This window comes from Salvia hispanica, chromosome 1 (assembly GCF_023119035.1).
Source record: "Salvia hispanica cultivar TCC Black 2014 chromosome 1, UniMelb_Shisp_WGS_1.0, whole genome shotgun sequence".
In the NCBI taxonomy this organism is placed as follows: Eukaryota; Viridiplantae; Streptophyta; class Magnoliopsida; order Lamiales; family Lamiaceae; genus Salvia; species Salvia hispanica.
The window spans coordinates 35,181,825-35,209,747 of NC_062965.1; the positions used below are offsets into that span (position 1 = coordinate 35,181,825).

At 36.0% G+C, this 27,923-nt stretch overlaps 3 protein-coding genes and 1 pseudogene across 6 annotated transcripts; 2 read left to right on the top strand and 2 right to left on the bottom strand.

Moving 5' to 3' along the window:
- Positions 1–1,262: 1,262 nt before the first annotated feature.
- On the bottom strand, positions 1,263–6,719 carry LOC125201261 (sister chromatid cohesion protein SCC4). Its single transcript, XM_048099301.1, has 13 exons — positions 6,421–6,719; positions 5,962–6,113; positions 5,672–5,813; positions 5,408–5,524; positions 4,037–4,538; positions 3,738–3,776; positions 3,425–3,546; positions 2,969–3,115; positions 2,763–2,852; positions 2,557–2,681; positions 2,085–2,290; positions 1,816–1,940; positions 1,263–1,690 (listed from the first exon to the last, which is right to left on the bottom strand). The coding sequence occupies exons 1-13, from the start codon at positions 6,631–6,633 to the stop codon at positions 1,502–1,504; spliced, it is 2,169 nt and encodes a 722-aa protein (XP_047955258.1). The 5' UTR covers positions 6,634–6,719; the 3' UTR covers positions 1,263–1,501.
- Positions 6,720–7,326: 607 nt separating this feature from the next.
- LOC125201308 (reticulon-like protein B4) lies at positions 7,327–9,305 on the top strand. 4 transcript variants are annotated; one of them, XM_048099385.1, is made up of 6 exons: positions 7,327–7,374; positions 7,558–7,880; positions 8,014–8,194; positions 8,521–8,662; positions 8,738–8,807; positions 8,890–9,305. In XM_048099385.1, the coding sequence occupies exons 2-6, from the start codon at positions 7,562–7,564 to the stop codon at positions 9,060–9,062; spliced, it is 885 nt and encodes a 294-aa protein (XP_047955342.1). In that variant the 5' UTR covers positions 7,327–7,374; positions 7,558–7,561; the 3' UTR covers positions 9,063–9,305. The 4 variants fall into 4 exon arrangements, with proteins under 4 accessions (XP_047955342.1, XP_047955348.1, XP_047955334.1 ...); XM_048099391.1 differs by having other exon boundaries at positions 7,371–7,374; positions 7,562–7,880; XM_048099377.1 differs by lacking the exon at positions 7,327–7,374 and adding an exon at positions 7,393–7,462.
- A 12,324-nt stretch (positions 9,306–21,629) lies between these two features.
- Positions 21,630–23,529, top strand: LOC125211989 (annotated as a pseudogene).
- Positions 23,530–25,287: 1,758 nt separating this feature from the next.
- On the bottom strand, positions 25,288–26,988 carry LOC125215463 (calcium uniporter protein 5, mitochondrial-like). The gene is made up of 2 exons (XM_048117267.1): positions 26,457–26,988; positions 25,288–26,079 (listed from the first exon to the last, which is right to left on the bottom strand). The coding sequence occupies exons 1-2, from the start codon at positions 26,835–26,837 to the stop codon at positions 25,594–25,596; spliced, it is 867 nt and encodes a 288-aa protein (XP_047973224.1). The 5' UTR covers positions 26,838–26,988; the 3' UTR covers positions 25,288–25,593.
- Between the last annotated feature and the right edge of the window lie 935 nt (positions 26,989–27,923).

Sequence of the window (27,923 nt, forward strand, 5' to 3'; positions counted from 1 at the left end):
AGGCGAGTAATGGTCCTAGCTATCAATCTCATCATCTATACATTTCATGATAAACACGATGACAATTACTGTAACCAGCCCAAAGTCACTTTTAGTAGCATAATTAAAACAATATCATACTCTATTAAACAGAATTTGAATCTTATTATATAGTAGTACTACATTGTTCACAAAAATGATTAGTATTTACTTCATCCCATTGCACTGCAAGTGATGGATTTCATTTAAGCATATGATTTTAAAAAATTACTACTCGGAGTACTTATTAAGTTAACTTAAGATAATAAAATATGAGAGAAAATAAAGTTGAGAATGGATGAATAAAATAGAGGGAGTAAATATATATTTATTTTATTAAAACTAGAAATTGACCACTTATTTTTATTGGAAAAATCTAAAAAAAAATCTACTACGGAGTACTCTCTCTATCCGCGAATAGAAGTCTCGTTTTTCCATTTTAGTCCGTTCGTGAATAGAAGTCTCGGTTCATAATTATACACACATTCCACTCACATATATTTACAAGTGAGACTCGCATTCCACTAACTTTTTACCACCTATTTTTTTTAATATTTCTTAAATTTGTGTCAAAATGAAATAGAACTCCTATTTGTGACTGCAGGAGTATTACTTGTGGAAACAAGTCTATTTAATCATTCGTCAATGTTGTACCCACCCACGTGTTGGTTTTATCGTTTGCGCATCCAATTAATTTTATATTCTTACATGAAATGTTATTGTGTTTAATAAAATCTAGCAAAATTAAAGTTACTACAAATTTCTAATTAAATTTAATAATCAACTTAAATTAGGAATTGACAAAGCTTATTGAAAATTGGTTCATCCTAACTAAAATCACGTAGTGCAAGTCAAAAAGAGAAAAGCAAAATTCAAATTTGGGTCTAAATTTGAGATGGGTAGTTTGGTAATAAGATGAAAATAATAAGAAAAAAGTTGAAGAAAAATATATAAAAAAAAAGCAAAAATCCATAATTCTGAAAAATTCGCATGTCCCGGTCCAAATTTCAAAAGATCAACAAATTTAATTTCAAATTTCAAAAGATCAGTGAATTAAGATCCATATTCCGAAATACCCACAGAAGGGCAGTCAAATCCCATCTCAGTTTCTGCGTAATTTCGAAAATATTGCTATCATATTATGTCTTCTATTTTTCTTCTTCGAAAACATCAGCTCTTTATTGACAATACAATGTACGCAAATTAATATTTGAACTTAATACTTTTATACACTTAATAGCAAATGGACCTAAAAAAACCAATAATAAAATAAGCTTCCATATATTACACTGAAACGAAATCTACCTATAATACATTCCTTACACGGGCTACAGAATTTTGTCATATTACTAAAAAAGAAAAAGAAGGGAACATGCTACTACTCGAACTTGCACATTTAATTTAAACTCAAAGACATTTGGCCTTCCCTCATTTGCGTGATTTGGAATGCTCAATCAAGTTCTCTATCTCACCAAGTGGGACACTATAATCTTCTCTTGCCAAGCCTCCCAATGTCCACATCCATCAGCCTCGCTGAAGACGGCATTGGCGACGGAGCTGCAAGGCCGACGGATTCTGGGATGTCGAGGTCGATAGTGTTGGAAGGGCCAGCCATCGCCCGCTTCATCTCATGTTCGCTCAATTGATGAACTTGAAGTTTCACTCGGGCGATCTGTCCATTATAAGGATGCACAAGTAAACAGGTGAACAGCAATTCTAGTAGATTAAAATGTATGTTTTTGAACTGATTCTTGGTGATGAGCGTTGGTTGAAAGAGCGGGAATAGGTGTTCATTACCAGTTCGTTGTGATGACCTTTTGAACGCGCAGCATTGAGTCTTTGCTGCAAGTCTTCTGCTTTCCTACTCTGGTATGCGGTGTTCTCCATTTCGCTTCCCCTCTCTCCTGTTTGCTGGTATAAAGCTGCACAAAGTAAGAGAACTCAACAATCATGACTCGTACGAGGCAAACCTGATTCGTATTATCTGCCAAGGCTCTATACATAGCATCAATGGTATTACATTTCCAGCACCACGGATAATATAATTCTTGCATGTATATATGTACCTGTCATATTCGACAGCACCCAGTTCTGTGTTGGAACGTCATTCAGCTTCTTTGCCAAAGTTAGAGCAGATCTTAAGATTTCTCTAGCTTGTCCAGTGTCATGTAGAGCAAGTGCCAAGTTCCCTAGCACTGTTAAATACTGCGAAACGAGTTGAAGATTCCCCAAATAAGTATGGGTGATCTGCAAGCCAGAGGCTAGTCGGATTCTGCAGAATTCAAGGCACACGAAAAATAAGGAATGAGAGATTAGAGGAATCCATATATCTATTTCAATTCAGTTTGGAGCTCTTTCTTGATAAACCACCATTGAGAATTAAATTAGGTAGAAACTGGTAGGGGCAGCCAATGAAGGGAAATGTTATCTAATAAGGAGATGAATTGAACAATAGTAGGGCAGGGCACGAGTATAATGCAACTTGTTACTGGATGAATATATACAAAATGCAACAAGAAAAAATTATTCTATGATTACCTGGCTTCTTGAAAATTTTGTTGCCTCATGAGTAGAAATCCATAAGTGTACAGTGCAGTGGTCTTTTCTCGCACCCCTATAAAAGAATCTATCACATCAAAAACAGGTCCGATCAAATCAACAGCCTGCAAGAATAGTTTGGCCTAGTGAGTGGAACTTAATATTGTCAATTGCAAAAGAATGCACATCTTAAAACATAAAGTTACCTTTGATGAAGATTCAGCATCCCCAATACAAATAAAGGAGACTGCTGCATAAATGTGGCTCATGGCTTGCAGTGATTTGCTCTGAGTCAACTACATATGCAAAACAACAGACAAAAATTGATGTGTGGTTTTAATTCTAGAAATCACCTGATAGCTACATGGTTTCCTAAAAGAGGGCTTAGTATTGATAACAAGTGTGAACTTACCTTTGATGCTTCAAGAAAATGAAAAGCAGCATCATCATAACAGCCAGCTGAATGAGCATACTGGCCCCTTAGAATCTCCATGGTACTCTCACAAGCCTGTAGGATAGTTGGAAATCTTATGAACCAACTTCTCATCTGCACCAGAGCCTGCAGATATGCCAACATTAATAAATTCAATAAAATTTTGTTTAGATGACTGATCCGTCTCATAAAATAATCCACATGCTTATTGAAAATCATTGAACATATAATAAGTTCATTCCAAAACTATCTTTTCTACACTTAATCCTTTGAAGATGTATTTCGGCAATAACAAATGCTAAGTATTTATGCCTAAACTTTGTACAAGTTTCAACAGCAGGAAGTCGGTGCTTCTCAAATTGAAGCACATTTTTAGTTCAAGAGTGAATGCAGTGCAAGTAATCAGAACTTCAATGGTTGGAGGTAATAACCAACCTCTTGCGCTTCTACAAATTCACTTCGTGTAAGCTCAATTGCTACTTTGTTCTCGAGAAACTGCATTAGAAGCATGAGATAGACACCGGCCATCCAAATTGCGGAGTGTTGCAACACGACTTCTGTAATCAGTTTGTGGCAGAAACCACATGTTCATAAACCCTCAAACACTGTTTCAGTTATTGCATAGAAGATCTAAGAAATCTGGCCACTTACACAAAATATATTTTGCTTAACAGTGGCCATTTTCTTTTATGAGATCTTTTCATAGTTGACCATTATATTACAGACTCAATACGAATAAAACTCTCACCTGTAACCCCCTCAGTAATACCTAACTCCACCAGCTCCTCTGCAAGTGAAACACCGAAAATCAAATTTCACACACCAAGTATCCATTTTTATGTGAAATAACAATGTTTAATTAGATTTTCAGTATCAGTCTTCTTCTAGATTTATGAATTCAGGGATGAATAAACAGGTCATAAAACTCCAGTAATTTCGGTGAAGATACAAGTAATCATGAGCAACAGATTGGGCTACTTTATAAAACATGTAATGCAGAAGGAAAGACGAACATGATCAATATCTTTATCATTTTTGAAAACCAACCTTCTATGATTTGTATGCCAGATTCAATCCTCTTCTGACAGTCCTTAAAAAGCCCTTTTGGCCGGCTGAAAACAACCACCATAAGATCAACCAATGCATATACTGCACTTCTTGGCAACCATTCCCCATCAATAGGAGGCGGAGCCAGCTCCAGCTTTTCAGTCCATGCTCGCTTCACATTTCCAAAATATGCAGGTTCCAATGTTTCTTTCCCAGTTGAAGTCTCTCCTCTGTAATTACTAAGTTGTTCCTCAAGATTAGTTTGTTTTTCAGAAAGAGCAGACCTGTCTTTGTAGTTCAAGTCAGGGCGTGACAGAGTTTGATTTAATGCCTCAAGTTCATTGGTGAGGTCACGGATGTGTTGCATCCTCTGCAAGTCAGTCTTCATAACAGCATCCAACTTATCAATATGTTGAGCAGCAGTCTTGTAGTCACATATCCGTAGCAGATAAAACAATTGCAGCAGCTCATGGTAAAACAGTAAACCGAGGCATTGTTGTTTCTTTTCAAAAGAAACAAGGGAAAACATTTTAAATTCAGTTAATGGAACTGAAATCATCACAACTACTAAACTGAGGCAGTGTTGTTTATTTGCAAAAGAAAACAAGGGAAAACATTTTAAATTCAGTTAATGGAACTGAAATCATCATAACTACAACATGTACTGATTGCTAGTTTTATTTGTTCAGGAAAACAAGTAATACGTTATCAGCAAGACAAGAGAGTTATTATTCTAGAGAATGCTTTCAACATATATATATATATATATATATATATATATATATTGATCTATATATAGTTTTGATCTATGTAAAACTCATTCTTAATACAAAAATACAGAACCAAGCATACATATGTCATTTTAGGTCATCGTAAGCTTATTTTTATGTCATTATAAAAATACAGAACCAAGCATACATACATATATATCTATATATATATATCAAAGAGTAACTTATAAAACATCTCAGTTTCAAAGATACCATGTAGCAGTTAAGAAGATTTGGGACGTGCACATGCATTTACGTGAAACATCAAAATGAAGCCAGCATGAAAACACTGTCTCACTTCACAGCAGAGAAAACAAATCAAACTCAACGTAGATAGGTATGAAAGGGCTAATGTTTCCTTGGAGGTATTCTTAGCTAGATATGAAAACGTATAATCATAACAAACCAGATACTTACTCGACATAATCAATTTTACAGATTTAAATAACATAAGCACACAGAAAGACAAAACCATGTTCGAAGTTATCCTTTTTTCATGTCCAAAGGTTTTTCATGTTTAACTGGTCTGAACTCCTCTGAAAGAAAAGAAAAACTGAGAAAAAAACATAGCAATATGAAAAAAGGTAAGGACATAACTTACTTTATCAGGCTCAATAGATTCCCATATAAGATTGCATCCATTGACAGACTCTTCTACCAGACTTGTACTGTCCCACTGAATCACATGCACATGCAATATCGAAGTAGCAAAAAACATCTGAGCCACAAAAGAAGAAAACAGAATCAGATTACATCTTCAGCCTACTTGATAAACATTTGAGCACATTCAGCAGTTTGAAGTAGCAAGACATACTTGCAATTCTGGATAAAACAGGTAAAAGCTTTCTAAACAAACAAGACAAACCTGCAATTCTGGATAAAACATCTCTGCTGCAATTGCAAGGCCTTGTTGCAAAGCCGAAACCGACCCATGGTAATCTCCCTCAATTATCAGGGCATTTGCAAGCTGAGAGTTGAAGTTGCAAGACCATAACTTCCCTGCAAACCTTCAAGACACGATCTTACACTTTATAACACGAACTTGTCAAATAGCAAAATATTACCCATAATATAACAGAAACTTGTAGAATCGACCAAATTAAACGACATGCTAAATCAACACGCCAATTTCCAAGTATTCTTAAGACGTCATACCCCTCTCCGGAAACGGCCGCAAGTTCTAAACCCTTGTTAAGCATTTGTTTTTGTGAAGGAATTGCTCCTACAAGATGGTAGCATTGGCTCAACAAACTATAAGCTCTGCACTTCAGCTCAAAGCAAGAAGGAATTGACTTCAACAGAAGTTGCTGCACCGAATTCGGATCGATTAGACAGCAGAATCGAAATTCCTTCTGACATAAAATTTGCTCGCGTTTCCAAATGAAAAAGGGTTTAATTCACACACGCACACGGCACAAACATACACACAGGCGCGCACACACAAAATCACAGTCAATCAAAGTAAATTATAGGCTTAATTCACACGTCAGCTACACAAATTCGTACCAAATCTAATTTCCCACTAAGAAAAAGGGCACCGCATAAACTTTAGCAGATGGAAACGGAAAATAGTGAAATTCAGCAACAAAATCATGGAAGTAAGAGGAGACTTACGGAGCGCTCAAGGTGAGATTTCGCGTGATTAACGTTGTGCGAGTGCTTGAGAAGAAGAGCGGCGAGGCGGAGGCGCGTTTTGATTTCGACGATTGGGAGAAACGACACCGGGCTTTGGCAAATTGCTTCGAGGCATTTGACTGCCTCTCGTATCTCCCGCCGCTGCTCGTGCTGCTCCGCCAGCGACCACAGTCCTTCCGCCACCGCTTCCATCGCCGGAGCTGCTGCTAGATACCTTCAGCCATGCTCAGACTCAAATTCGATGCAAAATATTTCCGGAAGTTTTTTTTCTTTCTATTTCTTTTTCTTTTTCTTTTTCTATTTCTTTTAAAATTTCCAACGTCAAAAAACGAAGCCAGATTGGTTGGGCCGGTTGACTTAAATGGCCCGCCCACACATCAGGGCTTTGGCCCATATATTTAATAATGATAATTTAAAACTTAATTACTCGTCCATCCTTAATTAAATGGCCAGAGGATTAATCTCTGCTTTTGGGTATGGAGCAGCTTTAAATCCTTGGGTCAGCTATTCCACCCATTGAGGTGCCTACAAATCAGTGCGGGAAATAGTCACTGGGTCTGCTGATGGAATACCCTTGTTAATTACCAAAAAAAAAATAAAAAACTTAATTAATCCTTAATTACATCTTGCTATCGATTAGTTAGTGAAAAGTGAGCTATTCGGAGTCTGTAATTTAACCACAAGCCAACACGAATTTGGAAAAAATTATTGACTAAATAAATTGATTCCCATTTTTTTTTTATTTGGAGGGACCAACTTCTATTTTACAATTCTCCATTTTGAAGAAATAATTACGAAAAAGAAATGGGCGAAAATTTAGGGGGAACATACGGCTAAGTTGGATTGCCACTAACATAATACGTTGAATATTTCAGTTACCCAAAACAAACACAAATCTGCTCAGATCTCTTCCACATCAAGAACTTTTCACAAGTAATTTTTCTCATCATGTTTTGATTTATATTTGATTCAAAATTGTATGTTGAAATTCATATTTGTCGACTCAATAATGCATGTGCACGTATGTCATGACGAAGAACATGTAAATTGTTTATTATTCGATGATCAAGATTTGTGTGTGTCTGATATAAATTACTCCTAAAAAATTTGTTATAGGAAGATGGATCAAGAATTTGAGGAAGCACCAGAGCAGAAGCTTCATAATGAAGATGAACAAGGAGGCCTAGGCCTAGGCCTAAACCAAGACCAAAGCGAAGATGAATTTCCAGAACTCCAAAGCCAAGGAGGGCATGAACAAGGCCTAGACCAAGGCCTCGAAATCCAAGGCCGGGATCTAGGGCAAGAGTTGGAAATCCAAGGCCAAGAGCAAGGGCAACACAAAATCCAAGGCCAAGAGCAAGGGCAACACAAAATCAAAGGCAAAGGGCGTCTCTTTGGTCGAGAGAAACCTGTGCACAGCGCTCTTGGGGGTGGAGCATGTATATTTTCATCTCCCCATCTCTTTACAATTATTGTTTATATGCATACATATGTTGATTTGAGTGTGAAAATTCATTAAGATGATACAATATGATCATGTTCCTCATCTCAAACATTGGCTTACATGTCCAGCCGCGGACCTCATTCTATGGCGAAACAAGCAGGTGTCGGCAGCGCTGCTAGCCGGCTCAACTGTCATATGGCTCCTCTTCGAATGGATAGGCTACCATCTCATCCCTTTCATCTGCCACTTCCTCATTCTCGCTTTGGCCACGCTCTTCCTATGGTCCAACCTCTCCTTCTACGTTCACAAGTTAGTCTCCTAACTAGATCTCGACTCAAACCAAATTACCGCTGATGCAGTTCCAGCAATAGATGTCAGCGATGCTGAAAATGTGCCAGAAATTTTCTGTGTTCAACAAGAGAAAATTTACTGTTTTTTTAGTTTTATTTTTAATTTCTTAGTTTTCGTTTTATTTCCTTGAGTTTGTTTTCAGGTTTCTAAATTGATTTTATAATATTATTCTTGTTTCATAGAGTTAGGTTTTCTTTGATAACCTTCCAGTTCAGTCATTCTTCTACGTCTTTTGCATCAAACGCTCTTGATGGATTCCTGTAACATGGTTTCCTCTTGGCTAGGTCGCCTCTCAACTTGCCAGTGATTGAGTTGCCACAGGATTTATGCACGGCCGTTGCTCTCCTACTATGCGACCGATGCAACCAAGCTATCACAATGCTATGGGAAGTGACTTCAGGGAAGGACTTAAAGAAGTTTCTAACAGTAAGTCATCTCTCAATAATATTACTATCTAGTACAAGTTTACATGATAAGCTCATGTCTCACGTAATAACACAGGCGATTTTCGCCCTTTGGATCGTCTCCATTGTTGGGAGTTGGTTCGACCTCTTGACTATCATCTACATCAGTAAGTGTTCCTTCCTATTTACGAGCTTTTAATACATCTTGCACTACGCAAGAAAACCAATGTGTGAGCATGAAATGTGCAGTTAATGTGTTGATTCTGACGATGCCCTCATTGTACGAGAAAAACGAGGATCGAGTGGACTCGTACGCTCTAAAGGCGAAAGCCAGACTGAAGAGACAATACAGCAAACTGGACGAAAAGGTTCTTCAAAAGCTACCAAAAGTTCCATTCATCTCAGACAATAAGCAGCAGTGATGGAAAAAATAAAAAAAAAATCTAAAATTATGTTTAGTGTTGATAAAGATCCAAAACCTAGTGATGATTTAGGGTGAAGGACCTGGATTTACATTTGTTTTAGTTCATCTTGGCTTAGTAATTTTATGATCACATTTCGGGATTTCTGTTTATGTACAATTATACTAGTTCAATCGTTACATTAGTGTAAGTGAAGAAACTATTTCCCAAGATCGACATGATAATGACTTCACATCGAGCATGTATAAACAAGGAGTCTATGAAACACTAAAATTATAAAGATAAATACATACATGTTGACTTATATTAATATAAATTGGTGATTTTAGGGTGACTTATATTCGTAAAACACAAATTATTAATTATTTTTGGTTCATCTCTTATTAATTGTCCCACTTCATTTTTACTACTCCCTCCGTCCCAAGGTATTAGACCAACTTTCCTTTTTGGGATGTCCCAACATATTAGACTCATTTCTTTTTTTAGCAAAAAACATCTATCTTATTTTATTCTCCACCTACTTTTTTCTCTCTTCTCTCCCCTACTTTTTCTCTCTCTCATACTTTACTCTCTCCACTTTAACTATTTAAATATCAATTCCTTAAATCATGTGCCCAAAAGAAGTAAGTCTAATACTCCGGGACGGAGGGAGTATTTTTTATAGTGGACATCACATTCAACTAACTCATTTTCACTCACATTTTACTACTCCCTCCGTCCCACGTTACTTGAGTCACTTCTTTTTCGCACTCGTTTTTAAAAAATAATAATAAATAGTTAAAGTGGAGAAAAAATAAAGTAAAAAAGAGAATACAATAGTTAAGACTCTTCTCTACATTATTTTCTCTCTTACTTTTCTTTTTCTCCTCTTTAACTATTTATTATTATTTTTACAAAACGAGTGCAAAAAAAAAATGACTCAAGTAACGTGGACAGAGGGAGTATAAAACTACTCCATCTGTCTCACTCAAGATGTTCGCCTTTTGTTTTTAGTTTGTCTTCCCCAAGATGTTCACTTATTATATTAAAAATAAATTCATCTCTCATCTCTGCTCATTAAAATATTCAATTACCTTTTTATGTAGTGTTGTTTTGCGAGTTAAGTGAAGAGAATAAAGTAAGAGAGAGATAAAAAATAGAGATAATGATGTTTCTATTTTTAGAAATGTGTTATTTCGAGTGGGACGGAGGGGGTATAAAAATAGAACTCATATTCTACTTACTTTTTCAAGTCACTTTCTATACATTTCTTAACATACGTGCCGAGTCAAAGTGGAATACATATTGGGTGATGGAGAGAGTAATAAATACTCCCTTTGTTCCATAGTAGTGAGTCATTTTGTCATTTTTGTACGTTCCATAGCAGTGGAGTCATTTCTCTTTTTAGTAAAAGTGAACATATTTCTTCTCACTTACTTTATTTTCTTTTCATCTCTCTGTCTTTTTCATTTCTTACTTTATTCTTTCTTTACTTAATTCAGTCAACATAATTTTTCTTATATCACATGCCGAAAAGAAACGCATCTCCTACTAGAGAATGGTGGGAGTAAGTATTTTTCAATAACTTATACTCCACTCATCTGCCAAAACTTGAAACATTTTGCTATTTTAGGTTGTCCGTCATTTAAAGACACATTTATTTTTTTTCACTTTTAGGTTTGACAAGAGCTATCTTATCCTGTTATTATATGTTGATGATATGTTGATCGCAGGAGGCGATCCAAAGGAGATGGATAAGTTGAAAAGGCAATTGTCTGAACGATTCTCCATGAAAGATCTTGGAGAGGCTTCAAATTTTGGGCATGAGAATCGAGCGTGACAAGGCGGCTGGAAAATTGTATCTTTCACAAGCTGTTTACATTGGTAAGGTTTTGGAAAGATTCAACATGGATAATTCGAAGTGCATAGCTTCAATTCGCCTTCGAACTTGAAGAGAAGCGTTAAAGGCGATGCTAAAGCGTTAATTATGGAGCCTAAAATATGTCCTACCATATTTAGAATTTGTTTCCTTGAAGCATATTATTCCTTAGAAGATATTTCCTTATGGAATATGTTTCCTACCACCATCTCAAAACCCCAAAAATTCCATCAAAATCCAAACCCAAAACTTTATCATCCGGAATCGCCTAGGTGCACGTGATTCGTGCCATGGAAAGTGGAAACCGCATTTTGTGCGATTCGCCGCCTCGTGGAGGAAGGGGGCCCTGTCCCTCGCTCCCTTGCCCCTTCGCATCGGGGGATCGCGGGGGCGGTCGGGCTCTGGAATGGTGAGGGACTTTGGAATATACGAGGTCTCGCTCAAGGGTTAGCAGCATCATCACGGCGGAGAATCAAACGAAGGCGGTTCGGATCGAGGAGGCCGGACGGGATTGAAGAAAGGGAAAAGAGCGGGAAAAATTGAGCGGGGATTGAGCTTTGGGAAACGTTGTATAAGGTTTTTTGAATATGGCTTTCCTTTGGTTTTTAAAAGAAGGAAAAAAAAACTACCGTTGTTGTTGGGGTGGTGGTGGGAATGGGAGAGTTTCCCCCAACGGAGGGTGGAAGGGCGGGGGGGAGGGATTTAATTATTAACTTAATTCGGTCAAAATTCGATTAATTTTCGTTGACTGTTAAAGTTAACTATTTCCGTCCAATTCGGACTAAATGTGAGCCGTTTTTATTTGTGAGGGACCAAATAATTCAAAAGATAATGTTATGGACCAAAATCAAAAACTCTTCATATGTTAAGGACCAAAAAGGACCTTTACTCAAAATTATATAGTGAAACCCTTGGCTTGGCATCGCCCCCAGACGTAGATACACTTTGTATCGAACTGGGTAAACAATTCATTGTGTTCATTCTCCTTTATATTCGTGATTGCCTGTGTTTATTTCCCAACAACTGAGTGGCACCGCCACCGCCTTCATTAAATTCATTTTTAACTATATTATCCCAAATTCTCAAATCAACAAATTTCTCTTTTAAAAGGTTTAAAGGAGTAGTTGTAAATTTTGAAAACTTTGATAGTACTACCAAAAATTTGCAGGTGCGATTGGAGCGCGAGGGCGAGGGGTTCTTAAAGCTTCTCCAATCATCTGCACTAAACTCAAATTCATTTTAATGTAAATATCACATCAAATATAATTTTACTCTAACTATACATTAGCTCAAACTTAAAAAAATATTCTTTATATTATGTCTTTTTTACTCATAAAATTTTAAAAAATATTTTGTTTTGGTTTAGTGTAAACCTAAAAATATATATTTTTTACTCAAAAATCAAAAATGAAATTAGTTTTGGAGTACTTTTGGAGCTAATTAATCACATTTTAGGTTTAGTGTACTATTGGGGATGGTCTTAGAGTGAGTGGTGGACAAGTTTGCCGGCAAGATCGTGTAGCAATGAGGGTGGAGGATCAAAGGCGGCGGTAGGCCGAGCAAGAGATCTAGGTGAGTCGATGTCAGTGTCGGCGACGAAGCTCTTGACGGAGCTGAAGAAGCGACAGAGGTTTCATGCTTCGAAGGAGAAGGGAGAACATGAGGAGATTGGAGACTAATTCGTACAGGCACAAAATAATAAAAGAAAAGATATGAAAAAGATAACATAAGACTACTATCACTACTTGTGCTAGGCAGTAGCTATATGATTTTCACTTACTAATCACATGTTCAATAATTCAACATAAATAAGAATTAATATAATTATATATATTTAAAAAAAAGTACCATCTCCGTCCCATAGAAATAGACTAGATTTCCTTTTTCATTCGTTTCATAGAAATAGTCATATCCATTTATGGATATATTTTCTTCTTTTCTTTTACTTTATTAATTATGGACTCCACCGTACACTACACTATTTCAATTATTTTCTGCATCTTATTTACTTTACTAATTATATACTCCCTCCGTCTTATAAAAAATGTGTCACTTTTCTTTTTACTAAAGATGTCACATTTCCATTTCTAGAAAAAGTTCTGTCTCACAATAATATTAATATTATATTTTCTCTTTCCATAACACACAAAACAAAATTTCCTAAAATCTCGTGTATTTCCACAAGTGTGATATCTTTTGTGGGACAGAGGGAGTGTTAAAATCCTTGTCATCCTCAAATGACCTATTTCTATGGGACGGAGGGAGTATATAATTCTCCATCCGTCCAATAATATGAGTCACATTTGATGTGGGCACAAATTTAAGAAATGTAAAGAATAGTGGGTTGGAAAAATTAGTGGAATATTAGATCTATTTTTTATATTGGTTTTATAATAAAATGCAAGTGAAATGAGTTAGTGGAATGTGGGACATACTTACTATTTATGGTAAAAGTGAAATTTGACTCTTATATGTGATGAACCAAAATGACAAAATGTGACTCTTATTGTGAGTCGGAGGGAGTAACACTTTATTAGATACTCCTTCTGTCTCAAGATAGTTGGAATATTTCTTCTGGTCAAGGAATTTAAGAAATTGATTTGTTAAGGGTTAAAGTGGAAAGAGGAAAGTAAGAGAAGAAATAAAGTACTACTAAAAGAAATGAAGAGAGAAAGTAAGAGAGGGAATAAAGTTTTTATATAAAAGGAAATGATTCAACTACGTTGGGATAAACAAAAACGGAATATGACTCAACTTCCTTAGGACAGTGAGAGTACTATTCATAAGGCAAGTTTTTTTTATCGGTTTTGATCTTAATTTCATCCTTATTGTGGGAATAATTCACAAACAACTCACTCAATATGCAAAAAAAAAGGATAAAAAGAACGTAAGAGTGTCTGTGTCGATTGAGCAACAGATTCAAAAGGAGGAAACGGGTGGCCAATTGTATAAAAGGAGGATTGAAGTTTGTTGCTATTTGGATTGGATGTTGTTTAACTATTTTATATTGGATATTGTTCTCTATTTTCACATGAATTGAAGTTTAACGACAAGTCAAGATTTAGGTACTCAGTTCATCAGTTTGAATCATCATACATAAATCGCAATGTGCACATATACATTCTTTGTTTGTTTGAACTGTATAAAAACATGTTTCAAGTAATTATATAAAATTAAAAAGAAACAAATACCGATTAGAATATTTTTGAATTTCATATACAAACGTAAAAATTGCGCTTTAACAACATATATACTTCCTCCATCTGCTATCTTGAGTCACATTTTTTGGCAGCACAAGTTTTAAAAAACAAAGAAAAGTGGGTGAAAAAAAGTTAGTGGAATATGGGCCGTCCACTTGCATATATTAATTTTAAATAAAATGTGAGTGGAATGAGTTAGTGGAATGTGAGATATTCTTATTACCATATATAGTAAAATGAATTGGAACTTCTATTCGCAGACAGACTAAAATGAAAAAACGAGACTTCTATTCGCGGACGGAGGGAGTATTTAATACTAAAACACTATATGACACGACACTGGCTTTAAGAAATATAATAGAAACACTCCAGTCACTTTTTCATTCTATTTCTCTCCTACTTTACTAATTTCACATAAAACTCTTGTCGTCCTCAAAATCCCTATTTCTAGAGGACAGGTAAAATATGAAAAAAAAAATTAAAAATATACTCACTTTGTCCCATGTTACTTGCATTTTCTATTCTAACTTACAAGCACTATCTATTTATGTTCTAGTAAATTTGATTTTTTCCCCTCAATTTTAATTAGTCATATTCGAATATCGGCTTATTTTGCTATACATGCAAACCTATGAATACATATACGGATAGGGGAGTGTTAGGGTGTCACCACCTCTTAAAATAACATCATACCACCATTCCTAGCCAATCATTTATATACGTGGACGAATAATAAGCTGTCACGTGGCAAAAAAAAAATTCTAAAAAAGACGGCCAGCAATATTTTGTACACTATACAACAATTTTTTTTGGCCAGCAATATCCAACACGCTATACAACAATTTATAGATTGTTGTGTAGCGTTTATAATATTATTGTATAAATGGTGTCACGGTGTCATTTTAAGAGTGATTGTCATTTTAACACAAATCTATATGGATATGGTGCATGCATGGGCATATATATGGTAGTAATCTCCTGCGGCATGTAATGATGTAATCTAGTATTGGAAAACAAACTTTTTTATTAGAAATTTCTTGAACTAGAATTTTCATTAAAACTTTTACATTATTCATTAAATTTTCATTTTTATAAGATATAACTACCCTCAGTAAGTAACTACTTGATCCACGTGTATTTTATATTGATAAATAATTTTAATATTATATTTATTCATCTGTGCACATGGATAATGATACCATAATTAGCTTAGAAAGTGACAGATTCAATGAAAATGGAGGGGTAGAATATATTGTATTATATTACTAGCTTGATTTACGGCGGATATGACTATTTTTCTGATCTTCAGAGCGAAGTTAGAGGCAAACGGAGGGAGTGGACATGACAATTTTACGTCCAAATAAAGGAAAGTCACGCGGAGGGGGTGATTAAGGGAAAGTCGCACGGAAGAGGCGATCGTCCCTCCCCGCCCTCTCTAGATCCGCCACTACTTAGGTGATTCAAAATTTTATCTTTTTATCATTTTATGTTTGAGGTTAACAACGCACTTAGTAAATTTTAATTTTATTTTTTTTCCAATTTATAATTGTCTATTTCAGTTTTAATTAATCATGATTGCATGTCATCTTGGTGCTATACGTGCAAACATACAAATATATGGTGTTAATTAAGCATATTTTATATTTGTAAATAGTTTCCTCAATATTATACTTATGCATCTGTGCACATATATAATGATTCTATAATTAGCTTATAGGTGATTCAAAATTTTATGTTTGTAAGAGTACAACTTTTTGTTTGAGCCCAACATATATAAAATTGGAAGAGAATTGTATCGGTAATGTGCGAAAAAATGTTATAATTTGCTGGGTCTAACATGTTTTCTAAGCCAGGTGTGTGAAGAAAATTGCTAGATCAAGGAAGTTATGAAGGAGATGGTCTAGCAGGAGAATGGAACGAAATGAGCAGGAATTACGAGGAAATTGGCGTGATAAAGGAAGTCTACAGCTGAGGGCAACAAAGTCATTATCAATACCTCGTTGGGCCCACTAAAACGCCTATAAATAGAGAAGAGCATGCAGCGCAATGGAGATAGTCTTCCACTCTTCTTAGCTCATACATTTTCACACACTTGGGGATGGTTCTGGGGTAATCGTGATAGGGGGGGTATTTTCTAAAGATTTCGTGCTTGGCAACACCGTCCTAGTGAGGGCGAAGATACAATTACTTTTAATTTCAGTTGTTTTTGCTAGTTTCCACCGTCGAACTTCACTTTTGGGAGTCGACTTTGATGTTGATAATGTTTTACTGCTTTACCGTTCATGGATCTGCGTTGAGCTTTTAATTTCAAGTTATTTTGCATAGATCTCTCTGCTGTTAGCGTAATTCTTCAATTGCTATGTCGATCTCTGTTTATTTCGTTATTGAGGTATTTGATGTGGAATTTGGTGACAGATCTGTGGTTGTTTGAGTATTTGGAGTTCTTATTTGTAAAATCTGACGTGATGGAGAGTTTCTTCTGTTGGGAGTTCATGTCGGACGCTTGGATCCGGAGTGGATTTAGCGTCTGAGGTCGGTTTTGGCGTGTGGAAAGACAGTGGTAGATAGATTTGTTTTATTTCTTCTTGGTTTCTATTTCACTTCGTCTAGGGTATGCAGATCTGCTAAGTTCTTCGTTTATTATGCATAGATTTGATTTCAAGTCAGTAGCTCTGTTTTTGATTTACTTATGTGTTTTTTCTTAAGAAGTTTTACGCAAATTTGGTTGTAGAAGACGATGTCACTGTCAGTTAGTACGAGAGTTAGTTATTCTGCCAACTTTTCAGTCGCACCTTGCTTTTTAGACGTGGTCCCCACCGTAGAATTATCTCCTAGGTCTAGCTGTTAGGTTAAGTTTTTTTTAGGTTCCCAAGTCAAGTTAATTCTAATTTTCCTCAACCCAAGAAAATGCGTGGCAGCAGCCAACACCAAAAATACTCCCAAATCCTTGATTTACGCATCCTTCTCTGTGGGATCGATCCCTACTTCCCTATACTAGGTTTAGTAAAGTGGTTGAGGGTTTTTGAAAGGAAAAGTGCTTTGTGTGTCCGACGACCGGAATTCCTCGCGACCCACGAGTTCCTAGACCGAGTGATCTAGTGGATTTGCTGGATTTAGGGAACCTGTTATTTTCTTATTTGAACAGCCTTAGCACAAATCAAACCCTTTCAACAATCAAGAGAGAAAGTGATTTTAGATGTGAAATGTTAAAATATTAGTTTAATATGGGCATGGAAATCTGAAATGACACGGAAATTAATACACAATTGGTAAAGTAAAAGAGAGTAGAATGATAGTTAAAATAGTGTTAGTGTATAGTGTGACTCACATTATAATTAGTGTTTAGTGAGTTGTAATTGTAGGTCATAATGGTATAAGTTATAAATAAATTTGTATATATAGGTAATTAATTTGGGACTTTTCACAAATAAAAATGTCTATATTTTAATGGGACGAAGAGAGTATACCAGACGAAGTATCACCCCACAAATTTCAATATAATATGTATCACAAGAATACTTTGCTGCTTTTAATTTATCGTGTTTGATGCACAAGAGAAATGACCATTCATTGCGCTAAAAATCAAAATATAAGTATATGAAATGACCATTCTTTGTGCTAAAAAGTACTCCCTTTGTTGACTAATACAAGACCAATTTTGACCGGACACATATTTTAAGAAATTTGGTAGAAAGTGTAGAAAATGTTAGTGGAATGTGAGTCCTATATTTATATATTAGTTTTATATTGAAATGTGAGTGAAATAAGGTTAGTGGAATGTTGAGTCTATTACAAAAAAATAGTAAAAATGCGATGAAATGCAATGAAATGTTTATTGGTGGACAGATGAATATGACAAAATGAAATATTTATTGATGAACGGATGAAGTACACATAAATGAACTATTTATTGTGCTCAAACTAAAAATACAAAATATATGAAATGACCATATATCCATTATGATAAAAATCAAAATACAATGATATGTTGATGAGTAATTATTTAAAAATAAAATAGTTAACATAATTAGATTTTAAAATTAAATATAAAATAATATAGGTGTCAAAATTGGGTTACAAATAAATGTGACCAGGTCACTCCCATGTTGGCAACCTTTTTATTAAGATACTGCCCAATTCCACAATAAGAGACACATTTTATCATTTTAATTCGTCTAATAATTAAAGATTTATTTCACTTTTACCATAAATAGTAAGTAGATCTCACATTCCATTTACTAATTTCACTCACATTTTATTATAAAATCAATATAAAAAATTGAGACTCATATTTCACTAAAATTTTGAACTCACTATTCTTTGCAGTTCTTAAAACCCGTACACACACCAAATATGACTTTTGTTAAAAGAGTTAGGGGTGGGTATTTGGTTAGTCGATTATCGGTTAATCGATAACTGAAATTTACCATTCTAAGTTCAGTTCCAGTTAGTGGTAAATAAAAAAGAAAAGCAATATTGTGAGTTATGGAAACTTTTAATCCAAATAATTAATACACGCCGTGCAAACGGAGTATATTGTTAATGCAATACAATTATTATAAAAGGTAAATGAAAGAGGTATATCATCTATTTATCTCCTCAAAAAGTGAAATATACACTTTCAATAAGTATCACCTTCTAAAGGATAAATGTATATAGAAAGGTATATCATTTTAAAAAAAAATAAAATAATAGTACAAAATGCATTAAAAAATAAAAGGTGTAATACCTTCTCAAATACCTTCTTCCTTAGAGAATGATTTTCCATGAAAAGAAGGCAAATATGGTGATTATAAGGTTTTACCTCTCCATCTCTCCATTGATGGAGAGGCAAAGATACTTCTTCAAAATGAGAAAAGGTATCATACCTTCTCAAATACATCTCCCCTTAGAGAATGATTTTTCATGGAAAAAAGGTAAATATAGTAGTTATATGACTTTACATCCCCATTTATCCCTCCCCTTGGAGATGCTCTAATAAAATTAGTTTTCAAATCATCTTGTTATTATTTGCTAACTTTATACTCCTTCCGTCCCAGGTTACTTGAGTCGTATTCCTTTTTGGTGGTCCAAAGTTACTTGAGTCATTTCTTTTTTTAGCTAAAAATAAAACATCTAATCTTACTTATTTTTTTCTATCTTTTACTTTACTCTCTCTTCCTTCTCTTACTTTATTCTCTCCTCTACTTTATTTAACTTATTAAACACAACTTTCTTAAATCTTGTGCCGAAAAAAAACGCCTCAAATAACGTGGGATGAAGAGAGTTTTTATAATAGTATACCATATAATCATTATAAATAATAGTATTATAGTAAAATAAAACAAAAATTACACTCTATATATCATGCATATAATTAAATTAATTTTCTGTATGCAATGCTATCAATAAAAATGAAAAACAATCACATCAAATAAATTATACTACTAATAATTAATAGTCTCTCCGTCTCCAAAGAGTATGAACTTTGGGATCAACACGAGTTTTAACAAATAATGAGAAAAGTAAGAGAGGGAGAGAAAGGGTAGTGAAGTCTATATTATTATAATGGCATAAGTGTTAATGGTAATGGTATAAATTATAAATAAAATGATGTGTAGGGGATAGTATGTTGTTTAAATTTTTCAAAATTAAAAAAATCATATTTGTTAGAGATGATGAAAAATGAAATAGTTCAATACTCCGTAAGAAAAGAGGAAATATTTGTGAGAAATGCATATGTAAAGAAGAAAAGCAGTCCCATAGAATAAATTGGAGATGAAATCAGCTACTTTGTTTTAGTATTCACGTTAAATAATATATACTCAATCCAATCCTCTTTTAAGTGTTCTATTTTTTCTTTTTCGTCTCTCCGCTAATAAATATTTTATTTTATTTCTACTATATTTAATAAGTAGACTTCATATTTAACTAACTAATCCAACTCACATTTTATTATAATAAAATCAATATATAAAAGTAAGTCTCACATTCCATTAATTTTTTCTATTCACTTTACTTTATAAAGTCAAATAATTTCTTAAAATTCGTGTCAGTCAAATATGGGACATTTAATCATAGATGGAGTGAGTAATATATTGCCTCCGTTTCCACATAAATTATTATTTGTGGTTGCACCGTGTACGAGTTTTAATGCGTAAAAGATAAAGTAATTGAAATAATCTGGTAAATAATGAGTCTCATAAAGGAGAAAAAAAGGAGAAAAAAATTTCTATAAATGAATATGAACTATTTCTATAGAATGTGAAAAAAGAAGTAGGAGTGGTACTTATTAGTTGAGTCATTTTGCCTTTTTATACTCCCTCCGTCCCATAAAAATATGGGCAATAGGGAGCTACGGGAATTAAGACAAAATTGGTAAAGGAAGAGAGACGAGGAGAATGATATGATAGAGAAAGAGAGATGAGGAGATTTGTAGTTAAGTAGTGTTAATGGATAGTTGGACATACATTATTAAATTGATATAACTTTTCAAAAATGGAATGCATATATTTTTTATGGGACTGGACTAAAATGAAAAGTGCATATGATGGAGTATAAGAGCATCTCCAATGCCGGCTAGCCGAACCATTGGAGCAAGCTAGCCGAATTTCGGCGAAAAAACCGGCCAAGGCTAGCCGATTGCGTGTGGCTGGCCGATGCGCTGGCCGCCATTGTGGCGGCCCGATCGGCCAGCGACGATTTTTAATTTTTTTTTTTAAACCTATATAAACACGATTTTAGTTTCATTTTCATTTGCACCGCTTGTTTTAACGAATTTTCTCTCTCTCTAACTTTACGTACAAGAGCATCATCGAGCGATGAGTAACGCGGGTGGTACGAGTGGTGGTAGTGGTGGGGATGCTTGAGGAGTACGAATGGAGGATGAACGAGGCTATGAATGCCTACATGAACCGCGAGATGGAGCGGTACATGCGTAGGGTGGAACAGCAGGCGATACCTCGCCCTCCACGGGTTATACACCGCCGAGCGGTGATTGATCGGGATCACGTAGCTGCACATCAGCGGTTGTACGACGACTACTTTTCAGAGAACCCGCGGTTTCCCGCAAACATGTTCCGGCGGCGTATTAGAATGCGCGGGGAGTTGTTTATGCGTATCGTTGGCGCATTAGAGCGTCGATATCTGTGTTTCCGCTTCGAGGCACGATGCGGTTGGCAGTTGGCCTACGGAGGCGCGACGGACATGTGGGATGAGTACCTCCACATCGGTGAGTCGACAGCCCTGGAATGTGTGCAGTATTTTGTGAGGGCGTGATGAACGTTTTCGGTGAGCGGTACCTTCGAAGCCCTACTCCCGAAGATTGTCGGAATTTGATGCAGATGCACGGGGAGAAGCATGGGTTCCCTGGGATGTTAGGCAGCATAGACTGTACGCATTGGGAGTGGAAGAAGCTGTCCGGTGCCTTTGGAAGGGGGCCTACACGACCGGCTACAAGTCAAAGAATCCCTAATACAGTCATCTTCTTTTTTTGAAATAATTAGATATTTTAATTAAGTTTAGGACTAATTAAACACCCCCGCTTGGCAGAGTAACAGTATACAAGTATCCACGCGCAGCCGCCGCTGCTTTTTCCGGTGGCAGCGCCACCGCTGATGTTAAAGGTTTCACATTTCCTTACTTCCCATAATTTTCCGGCCGCGTTTCTCTACCTACGCCCCTCCACGCGCGGCCTCTTCCCCCGCCAGTACTCGCAGCGCTCACAAGGCAAGTACTATTGAAACCCAATTCTATTAAATTAGAGTATACCCTGATTACGTAACGTTTTTGTAATTTACCTGAGATATTGTAGATGGAATCTGAGAGTTTCACATTTGGTCCATACAAAATCGACCCCAAAGAAGTCTTCTACTCTACTGAATTCTCGTACGCTATGGTCAATCTGCGCCCTCCTCTTCCCGGTATGCATTTCCACTTCCTATTTCGGAGTTTTTTGTTTTATATTTCTGCAGGAACAAATTGTAAAGTGAAAAACGGCAGACTTTATCCTGTCCTATATGTGTTTGATGAATTGTCCAGCTGAATTTCCGATTCCCAGTTTAACCTTCATTTGCTTTAACTGTTTCTGCTGAGATGAATGGTTTGTTTCACACAATTGTTTGATGAGAATAGCTCAAAACTGGAAGAGAGATTAATGTTTTATACTAAGTATTTTCGAAAATATTGCTTTATTTCACCTTTTTTATATCTCCTGCATTTCTGTCTTGTGACTGTAGTGTGTTTTGATTTCTGTTGCAGGTCATATCCTTTAATCCATATGTATTCATACGGTTTCTTCACCGGAAATTTTTGGGTGATCATGTTTTGCATGTTAACCGTAGTGATTAGTTTGGCACAAACATCCTTTCAAGTTTCAACTCATTTCAGTTCTAAACTTTTGTAGAAAGTGTGTGCTTTGTTATCAAGAATTTTATGCCCTTTTCTTTGCTTGAATATCTGTACCATGGTTAATCCATATGAAGAAAAAGAGAAGAATATATGAATATACATGTCTTGGCATATTCATATTTCTCTCATTTGGTTAACTTGACACTACATACACGTGCTTGTCTGCCCAAGACTTGATGTTAAGCGCTTCATTGATCTCACGCCTGATGAGACCAGCGATCTATGGCTCATGGCGCAGAAGATTGGGCGCCAGCTTGAGTCCTACCACAACGCATCTTCACTGACACTTGCAATCTAAGTAAGATCACTGATGAATGATGAGAAGGAATCATTATTTGTTTTTCTCCTTGAGAGACTTAGTGATCCTTTTTTAGTCGAGAGTGAGATCGTTGGTTTCCATTTTTGCTGTTGACTAGAACTCGTGTTATCTAGTGTTAAGGAAATCTAATAAACGTTATGACAATGTCTTCTTCTGCTTCTTCCGAGTTCTGATATCTGGATTTTTCGTCTTTGCATTAGGACGGGCCTCAGGCTGGACAGACCGTTCCTCATGTCCACATCCACATAGTTCCATGGAAAGGTGGTGATTTTGAGAAGAATGATGAGATCTACGATGCTGTAAGAAAAATAGCTCCTATCCTAATCCAGTCATGTCTTCCCCCTACTAATCCTTCCCTTCAACAGATAGATGCGAAGGAGAAGGAGCTGAAGGAGAAGCTTGATCTCAACAAGGAAAGAAAGGACAGAAGCATGGAAGAGATGGCCGAAGAGGCGGATCAATACAGAAAACTATTCATATAGAAACCACTTGTTATCCTCTTTAGGTTAAGAAACCATCAATACAGGCTATATTGCTCATTAACTGGTTTGGCTAACCTGTCCTCGTGTGGCCGTGTCTAACATTTTCACTTCGGCTCTTTATGAATAAGCTTGAGGTTCAAGCAATTCGAATGGTGTGTTCTTGCCTTGTAAGTGACTAAAATCATTATTTGCTATAGTATATTGTTTTCTTTTCATGACATTCTTGATTTTATTCAGTAGTTTGGGTTGCCAAATGTATTGAAATCTGGACCAATACAACAGGAGAATGATTTCGGCTGGTGAATTTTTAGGGAAATTATTTAGATATAGTATCTCCTTTTTTTGTTTCATTTGGCTTGGCTGATATCATATACCAGTCTCTGAGAAACTACATTTTACCTTCTACTTGTCTCTTGTAAAAATATGTTATTACTCACTTCTAACTAAAAAATTAGGGTTTTAAATTAGTGAGTCAAGCTTATTATTGTGAGTTTTAGCTCGATTTGAGCTTTTACTCAAACAAGTTTAACTAGTATTCCACACTATCATGAAGAATCTGCCATGAATATGATAGCCGTTAATAGGAGTGAGCAAAATAACCAAAAATCGAATATCTCATTTGAACCAAACCAAATCAAAATTTAAAATTCAGCTCGTTTTTCTGTTTAGTTTGTTTAAAATTTTTGGCGAATTTTGGTTTTTTGGTTTGTATGCATAAAACCAAAATAAAAATAAAAAATAAATAAAACAAAAACCCAAATTTCTTTCTAGTAGTAGTATATTTCAATTTTATAAATATTGTAATTGTTTGGGTATGCTATTTGGTTAATAGTAATTTTTTTTTTTATAAATAAAAAGTCGACTTTCTGAATGTAGTATTGTGCAATTTTGTTTTTTTGTTTTTTAGTTGGGATTTTAGTTTTTGAGTTTTTTTTGACATATTTATGCAATTTTGATTTTTCAGATCATATTAGTTTAGTTAATTTTTTCGAATAATTCAGATCGGTTTGGCAACACACCCGAAAACCAAATACCCGCCCCTACCCTAGGTGTAATATCTTAAATAGATGGTACATAAAAGATATAAGCAAAGCGAATTACCAATGAAATAAAGAATTGATCAAAAACTTGGATTTTCTCCAATCATGAACCTTCCAGCTTCTTCTCCTCTCCTCTCCTCTCCTCTCCTCAAACACACACGAAAGGTGGTAGAGGAAAATATGTACACTCTTTGCCAATTTCTATTATGGAGCCCAGCAGCAAAAGCACCACGCGAGCATCTCCAGCCATGCTGCATCGAAGACAGCCTGTCCCTCCCTCATTTCCCTGTGTCAGAGCCCGAGAAATTGGCTGCCGTGCATTGTGTCGTTGGTGCCAGTCCTAAAATGCTGCAATTATTTACTAACACTCTTTTACTAGCACTTACAGCCAGCCCACAATGTTTCTTACCTGTGGCTGTTTTGATCTATACAAGAGATGCTGCTGCAAGCTTGGTCTATAGGCCAGGGCAAGGCTTCAAGAGCCCATTTACGGCTGCATTGGCCTGATCACGTGCACTGCCTTTCATACTCCAGTCACTCTGCAGAAGAGGGGAGCACATGAGCATAACAAACAGCTGCTGCAGTGTCAATATGGCTATTCCAATTCAAGCGCAAGCACTGACCTGTTATCTGAATCTGTGATTTCTTCGTCTTGCTTGATGTGGAACGATGACAAGAGGCATCACGTGAATGCTGCAGAAGTATGGTATGGTATGCGAGCCACTGATGCATACCTAGCATGCTTTTCAACCATGCTTGTTTCGTTCTCAGAAAACTAAACAACAATATACAGGGTGTCGATTGTAAACATTGTAATTACAAAAAACATAGTTCATCTGTAAATATTAGTTGAGTTAATGAGTAGTTCATAATTTCATTTGTGTTACTAATAGCCACAATGAGATAATTTAACACTAGCAATCATAGAAGCCAAGGAATGAATGTAAAGCACAAATTGCAATATCATTAAGGTCAATTTTGTATGCATCACAAAACTATATATGTCACCTCAAGACAGTCAGAAGCTGATACATATTACTAGGGTGAGGCAGAGTTACTTTTCAAGTCCTCTGTGGTCTACAGTTAAGAAGTAGTATTGAAAATTCCAACCTCAAGTCCAAATATTGGCTGAGGCAGCACAAGAAAAATCATGGCAATTTATGGAGCTTTTGGTTAATTGTGAGACTTTTTTTTTCCTTGAGAGATAAAAAGTGAAAGCAAGTACTCTACTAGATAACAAGGTATCAACGATTGTGAAGAAGGTCCTCCGGTTCCAATTCGACCCCAGTCCGTTTCTTGATGGATGAACATGTATCATGAGGCACCCTGCATTTCTTCTGCAACTCCAACAGCCTCTGGATATCAAAATTGTGCCTCTTGATGAGCTTCCTCTGCCTCGAGAGGAAGAGCCTCTTCAGCAGATCTTGGTATGACGGATCTCTTGAAGTGATCAGGAAATAGGCGTAGCCTATGACTATCCCCGTTGTGGTTGTAAAGAAGGCAATTGGCTCCATTACGTCCCAAGAAAATTCCCAGAATGTGAGACGAAAGAAGAGTCCGACCTGGCACACAGCAAGCCCCAATCCAGTCCACAATATACGACGGACTTGCTTGTGTGCCAGCATATCAATTTGCTCCTTCTTCTCCTGCAGCTCCTGGAGCTCGACTTTGGAAGCGTCGTCTTCAGGCATAAGGGAAAGGGGCACTGCCTTCCTAACCAAATCTACAACCTAAAAACACACCCACATTTTATATCATCAGAATCAGAATATAGCCAACATTCTCTTAAACAATCCAGTTTCAATATCAGTTTCTCAATCAATCAAGACATCTTCGAATACAATCTGATTCAATTCGCAAATAAGCCACCACGAATCCAAAATCACAAAAAGTGAGTATAATATATCTAACTTTCCCAATCAATCACCTAATTTTCTTCTGTTCATGATCCCACACACACAAAATCATGATTTCAAAATTAAATTAGGTTTACCCCACAAAATCGACAATCATCAATCACCACACCTTTACAAACACATACACACACACAAATACGATTTAACACGTGAAGCAGCAAAAAACCTAAAAAAAAATCCAGCAATTAGACCTTATCGGGATGGAGATACACTCTGTCGCGGAACAGCAATACAACCCCGGCCTCATCCAGCACTCGAGCAAACTCCGCAGCCTCCGCCGCCGACTTCGCGACGCCGATGCTCTCGCACGCTTGGAGAAGCTCCGCGTAGGGAATCACCTCCTTGTCCTCCATCCCTAGCTTCTCCTTCAGCGCCCCCACATTCACCAGCCTCATCAATCTCTTCGCCTCTACATACGTCATCGCATTCCCATTCCCATTCCCATCCCCCTCTCCCTCGCCGGCGCTGTAGCGGCGGATTGACGGCGCCGGTGTTGATAATCGAGCGGCGTGAGACGAAACCGGGGATCTCAGCGCACGCCTCAGCAAATTGGCAGCTGGATTTCTCCACATCTTCCTTTCTTCTTGGCGAAATCTCCAATGGCGCTTTGATAACGTAACTGCGCTATTTCTGAAGACAATTATTACTATGCATAGGGCTCAGCCCGGCCCGAAAAAACCACAGCCCGCTTCTGTTGACAGTTTTTGGAAACCGTATTTATAAAATAATATAATATTATTAACCTAATAATTTATAGATTATGGCCTCTTTCCAAACTGAAATTAGGCAATTTTTAGAGCGCCACGTTTTCCCCATTAGATCTGAGATCTGTAAGGTCGGATTTATTTTGGTATTATGTGTATTTTTTAGAAGTTAAAAGTATTAGTATTTCCATAAATATCAAATTAAATCTTTGGAGGCAAAGTGGGTGTTGTTGTTTGACGCTTCAACTGCCATTATTCCGTTTTACTATTAATTTATTGAATTATGTAGCCTTTTAAGGGTGGACGACTCAAAGTGGTGTGCAAATTATTTTATTGAATTCGAATTGCACCATCTAAAAGCTATATTCATACATCTTTCTAACTTTTACATTAAAATTTGGTATATTTATTGCGAAATCTCAGCGGCTCCACAAATAGTTACTTTTTGGAGGAAAAAAGGCAATATTTTTCTAGTAAACAGGCAATATTTAGTTCACGAAATTCAAAACTTTCTTTAAATTGCCAAATCCACACAATACCATTTTCTATTTTACAGAAATTAGGTAGTAATCGAATTATGATTTGTACATTTTCAAGATGTCCACGTCAATAATATTTTCTGTAAATAAGATAGGAAGCTTCCTTATGAATGGTGGAAGGAACTTACTGAAATAGCATTTTGTCCGATTCAACACTAGGCAATAATATCACACTACAAATCTTCAATCTTTTGCCGACCATAAAATTATCTATATATATTATTATATTTTTATTCTCTTGGTCCCATTTATCCTGATACTGTATATTTTTTGGCCCACAATTTAATGAGCCAGTGTTTTAGACTTTATATATATATGACTTATGATGAAGTAGGTAAAATAATTATATCCTTCCTTAAAACTTATGTGAAAAAAATATATTTACATAATTTTAGTTACTATATTTTTAGAGCAT